This window comes from Anarhichas minor, unplaced genomic scaffold, assembly GCF_050575085.1.
Source record: "Anarhichas minor isolate MPS153535 unplaced genomic scaffold, ASM5057508v1 ptg000002l, whole genome shotgun sequence".
NCBI classification, from domain to species: Eukaryota; Metazoa; Chordata; class Actinopteri; order Perciformes; family Anarhichadidae; genus Anarhichas; species Anarhichas minor.
This window is the reverse complement of record NW_027466448.1, coordinates 1,654,680-1,660,741: the sequence shown is the minus strand read 5'-3', so window position 1 is coordinate 1,660,741 and position 6,062 is coordinate 1,654,680. Positions and strand designations below refer to the sequence as shown.

The following is a 6,062-nucleotide window of genomic DNA, read 5'->3' as shown; positions in this document are numbered from 1 at the left end:
GTACAAATCTGCATCATTACGTAGTTATTTCGGAGTCCCTTTTTGTCGGTTTATTGCCGTTAAATCACAGCCAAATCAGTTTATTTTGTGTTGATACAGCTGTAGTAAACAGCGACGTGTGGCTTGCTAGACACAGTGAATACAGCTCGATAAAATCCATGGAGCTCCTCTGGACAATGTTATGAACCCAGACATGACGGCGTTTAGTTTCCCGTGATATCTGGGACTTCCACAACACGTACTAAGCAGAAATATAGGATAGTTGAACGGCTTTCAAGGCGATAAGCCACGCCCCCTCTCCGGCACGTCCAGCGCGATTCACGCAAATTAACACAAATAGTCCCTGGCGAAACCGGCGGCGCAAATGACGTGAATACGCAATTAATCTCATTGTTATGCGCAAAGTTCAATAATGAATTCAAAAGTAGTGTATTGCACACTTTTATTTTAAAAGTACTGCTATATGAACAAAAGGGCAATAACATTTGGTTTGCAAACACTTTAAACAAGTAAGGTTCTTTTTAACAGCATTATTCCCTTTACACAGCAGCAGTTCTATCTCTTCACTATCTGTGCTCAGTGTGTGACTGTATGTGAAACGTTCCACTGCTGTGCAACAGGAATAAAATGTTTCAGCACGTTTCATCTAAATATGTGTCTTGTGTCTTCATGACAGTCAGAGCATGTGAATGCAGCTCTACTGTTCATCAATATAATGCTGTAACTCAGAGGTAACTATGGTTACCCAGCGATGTCCAGTAGTCTCCAGTGAGAGCAACAGCTGGTGCACGTTGTAACGCCGTCGCTTTAGTATTCCTCACCTTTTCATACAACTCCTGTATTCTTCTTGTGACGGTGCGTCTTGAGGCTCATACGTGACGTCATTCGTTGCGATCCTGAAGGTGCGTTCACACCAAACGCGACACGAACGCACCTTGAGAACGTTCCTCAGACCGACATCGTCCACAACACTAATCGGCTGCAGTTTGTATCTATTCACTTCTCTGTAGCATTTGTTAGCTTGTCTTGCTTTTGTTTATCTATACTTCTCCCACACGCTGCAGCCAACGTCGTCTGCTGAAGACTTCCTCCACTGTTTGTAAGGGTGGGTGATTTGCTGGCATCAACGATGTGTATTGCATTTAAGTGATACTTCAGACTCGAAGTATTCCGGTGATAAGAAAATTTGCCTTCGCAGTAGATACAAATAACTTTGCTTCTATGAACTCCGCCATCTGGAAGAGATTTTAATGAAAATGTCCATGTAAGAGTTTCCGGTTCATGTGAGCGCTGCAGCAGTCTTATGCTGCGTTCACACCAAACACGGCGCGAATTATTCGCGCGAGTAGATTACATATAAAGTCTATGCACAGACGCGATGAGACTGGAGTGATGCGAATTTGCGATGGCGCGGCGCGATTGACACAAATTTGCGTCAAATGCCAAATCGCCCCAAACGCGTGAGTTGAAATTTTTCAACTTCGGCGAAAAAATGGCGTGACGCTGTGGCGCGATATCCTATCAACATTGAGATGTTTCTCCTGTCATCACTGATGTCGTGCCGTTGTTGAATCAGGAAATAAATACTGTAGCCGTCTGTGTTCACCCAGAGCTCTACGATACCTCATATCAATAGAGACCGGACCAAACTATGTGTATAAATGTGTGTGTGTAAACCATATGGTACAAACAATGAATAGACGCTGCCGTATTTACGTCTACATGACGTTATTCTGAGTGTTGGTGGAGCTGCTACAATGTTAGCATAGCCTAGCACCAATCGATCCGATCTCCATTGAGAAGACAAGTACAAATCTGCATCATTACGTAGTTATTTCGGAGTCCCTTTTTGTCGGTTTATTGCCGTTAAATCACAGCCAAATCAGTTTATTTTGTGTTGATACAGCTGTAGTAAACAGCGACGTGTGGCTTGCTAGACACAGTGAATACAGCTCGATAAAATCCACGGAGCTCCTCTGGACAATGTTATGAACCCAGACATGACGGCGTTTAGTTTCCCGTGATATCTGGGACTTCCACAACACGTACTAAGCAGAAATATAGGATAGTTGAACGGCTTTCAAGGCGATAAGCCACGCCCCCTCTCCGGCACGTCCAGCGCGATTCACGCAAATTAACACAAATAGTCCCTGGCGAAACCGGCGGCGCAAATGACGTGAATACGCAATTAATCTCATTGTTATGCGCAAAGTTCAATAATGAATTCAAAAGTAGTGTATTGCACACTTTTATTTTAAAAGTACTGCTATATGAACAACAGTGCAATAACATTTGGTTTGCAAACACTTTAAACAAGTAAGGTTCTTTTTAACAGCATTATTCCCTTTACACAGAAGCAGTTAAAATACAGTTATAATGATTCTGATAATAGATATTCAGCCCGTGTTCACAACTTTATCTTCATGTGTGTAATAGATGCAATTTGAAATATACACCTTGAAAACTGCAAACCTATCTACGTCATGTTTTTTTCCTATTTTTTATGTTTGTTAAATTCTCAGTAGCGATAACTAAATGATGCTTATTATACATATTACAAACAAAAAAACTTTAAAAACTCTGAAAAAAATTATTTTAATTAATCATTTATTTTTTGCTATTTTGGTCAGACACTATGCAACGCTGATTACTCCAATATGTGTGGTATTTGCTATAAATGTACATTGGTACATAGAGGGTGATAAGAAGCTGTACATGGAGGGACTTAGGACCCAGGGGAATGTAGGTGAAGGAAACCAGAAGAGAAGGAAGAGACACCACACAAACAGCTGTTCACCGCTCGCTGCCCAGTTCTTGTGTTAAAAATGTCCGCTTAATAAAAAATAAAAATAAAACGCGGTAACGCGCGATAATATAATTGTCGGCGTTAATTAATGAATGCGTTAACGCGATAATAATGCGTTAACTTGCCCAGCACTAATATATATATATATATAAATAAATGATGTCCCATATAAATCAGATAAAACTGCAGACGAGTGCAACAAGCATTAAATATCAGTTGTATTATCAAAAGATTAAAAAATTAAATCCCATTTACAAAATAAAATAACAGTAACTTAGCCTGCTCAAAGCTTCTAGGAGGCCTTTAAAACAGACGACATGTCACAGTTTCCTCACAGAAACGGACAAAGTCACAGTAAAGAAATCCATAACAGAGGAGTTTTTAAAGATGACGAGTCAGCTTTCGGTACTCCGCGTGTTCCCCGAATCAGACGTGGACGTGTTCTTCTTAGAGTACTCGAGGGCGCTGGAGACTTTCATCCTCTTCACCGTCCTCTCGCTCCTGCAGAGGAACGTGTTCGTCACGTGATCCCTGAAGTCCTTCGAGATGAAGTAGTAGATGAACGGGTCCAGGCAGCTGTTGAGACTTGCCAGACACAGCGTGGAGATGTAGAAGCTGTACAGGGTGTTTTCCACCCCACACAACAAGAGGGTGTAGTGCACCAGCAGCATGATGTTGCTCGGGGTGAAGCACACCAGAAACATCACCAGCACGATGAAGATCAAGACCACGGCCTTTCGCCACTTCTTGGAGTTGGCGGGGTCCGCCATGCTGTTAGCGGGGTCCGCCATGCTGTTGCGGAGAGCCTTGAGCATGAGCACGTAGGAGATGATGCACACGACGGTGGGAGCGATGAACCCCAGAGTCCCCATCGTCAGGAAGTAGCCCGCCGCCTTTGCCTTCTGACTGGGCCTGGTGACGTCGTGGCAGGTGCTGATGTCCAGGTTCGTCACGTAGACCTCTTGGTCGTACAGGTAGAGGGGGACGGTGAGAAGCCAGACCACCGCCCACACGGTGATGGAGACGCCGACGGCCACGGCGTTGGTCCTCTGGTGCCGCGAGAGCGGGTGGACCACAGCCCAGTAGCGGTGGACGCTTATGCAGGCGATGAAGGTGATGGAGCAATACATGTTGCCGTAGAAAAATGCCACCAGCACTTTGCACAGCCCGTGCCCGTAGATCCAGTTGTTGTTGTTTAAGTGGTACGCGATCTTCAGGGGGACCCAGATGACGAAGAGCAGGTCGGCCAGGGCCAGGTTGGCCATGTAGATGGAGGACGGGTGCTTCTTCTTGGTCCTGAAGACGAACACCCAGATGGCGAGGGCGTTGGTGGGCAGCCCCACCACAAACACGATGATGTAGACGATCAGGAGGAAGACGGTTGTGAGGTGGCTGCTCAGGACTTGTTTGTCTGAGGAGCTGACCTCCACCCCGGAGGTGTTCTCTTGACCGCCCATGCTTGCTTGTTGTTCAAAATATGAAATGAAAACACGTAAAAAGCAGAAGTGCAACAGGTTGACAGTACATGCAGGAACGTACTATAAATGTACCTCCAATACCACACTGTGAAAATACTCCACTACAAGTAAAAGTCCTGCATTCAAAACCTCCAAGTATGAAAAGTATAAAGCAGTAAAATGTTCTCTGTCAGTGTTTTACTGTCATATCTGTTGTTTCTGGATTAATATTCCTGCTGCATTAATGTGTATGTTGCATGTTAACTCCTTTATATCCTGTTGGTTAGTTTAATCTACATCAATGCATCATATTCTATCAGATCATCATATGTTTGTAGCGTCTCTGTCCTGTGAGAACCACGTATCTCTAAAAAGAACAAACAGCCTGTTTTCAGCTTTGTGACGATGCATTTTCCAGCTGATCCAAGAGGCTTTTTAAAGAGTTTATTTATCTGAAGGAGGATTTTATCAAACATTCAACATCAACACATAAAGGAAACACTTCCTCCTTCAGTTTATCACAAACATTCAACATCAACACATAAAGGAACACTTCATCCTTCAGTTTATCATAAACATTCAACATCAACACATAAAGGAACACTTCATCCTTCAGTTTATCACAAACATTCAACATCAACACATAAAGGAAACACTTCATCCTTCAGTTCATGACAAACATTCAACATCAACACATAAAGGAAACACTTCATCCTTCAGTTCATGACAAACATTCAACATCAACACATAAAGGAAACACTTCATCCTTCAGTTCATGACAAACATTCAACATCAACACATAAAGGAAACACTTCATCCTTCAGTTCATGACAAACATTCAACATCAACACATAAAGGAAACACTTCATCCTTCAGTTCATGACAAACATTCAACATCAACACATAAAGGAACACTTCATCCTTCAGTTTATCACAAACATTCAACACCAACACATCTGGAGAAACGTGGTTCTTACCTTCACTGGCTTGTGAAAGAAGGCTCTCTAAGGAGAAAATAAAGCTGTCAGTAAAAAGTACAGTATTTACCTCTGAGATGTATAAAGTACAATATTTACCTTTGAGATGTATAAAGTACAATATTTACCACTGAGATTTAGTGGAGAAGTATGAAGTTGCATAAAATGGAAATAGTCAGGTACAAGTACCCCAATTTTATACTTAAATACAGTACTTGAGTGTGAGCACTCACACTGCTCTCTACTTATAATTAGACCTTGGCTTTGAGCATCACAACGACCCACTTCACATATAAATAATACTTCATAACTCAGTAACTGAGATCAAACTACTTCTGACTAATCACTGGAGGCCGACACATCAAACCAACATGGCCTTTGTATGTTCAACGCTTGCAGCTCAGAAAATAGAACAACTTTTGGTTCCAGTTGTAAGACCTTAAACACACCAGAGGTGTAAACAACCTGCAGGTTATTGACCAAACACTTCATTGACAAAATTGTGTTTTGTTTTTTTTATGCAAAAATGGTGAAAAAAAGACAAATATTCGGTGGTTTCAGGTTTTCTCTGTATTATGTTGTAAACTAAAGATCTTTGGGTTCTGGACTATTTGATTGAACAAAACAAGACATTTGATGACGTCACATTGGCTCTGTGGAATTTTTGTCACAAACTTTTAAAATGTAATTATTCTGGTTAATCTCTCTTATGTTATACTTTATTACAGGGCTGCAACTAACAGTGATTGTTTAGAATCAATTGTTTCCCAAAGCTCAAGGTGACGTCATCAAATGTCTAGTTTTGTCTGACCAAACGCCCAA

The 6,062-nt window shown here is 42.0% G+C and overlaps 1 protein-coding gene across 1 annotated transcript; it reads right to left on the bottom strand.

The window, feature by feature from the left end:
* Nucleotides 1-3,201: 3,201 nt before the first annotated feature.
* Nucleotides 3,202-4,263, bottom strand: LOC142948054 (proteinase-activated receptor 2-like). Its single transcript, XM_076089938.1, has one exon. The coding sequence runs from the start codon at nt 4,261-4,263 to the stop codon at nt 3,202-3,204; it is 1,062 nt and encodes a 353-aa protein (XP_075946053.1).
* Between the last annotated feature and the right edge of the window lie 1,799 nt (nt 4,264-6,062).

What these genes read in the sequence shown, in the direction of transcription:
- LOC142948054 (XM_076089938.1), bottom strand. Translation starts at nt 4,263, where the DNA reads ATGGGCGGTCAAGAGAACACCTCCGGGGTGGAGGTCAGCTCCTCAGAC.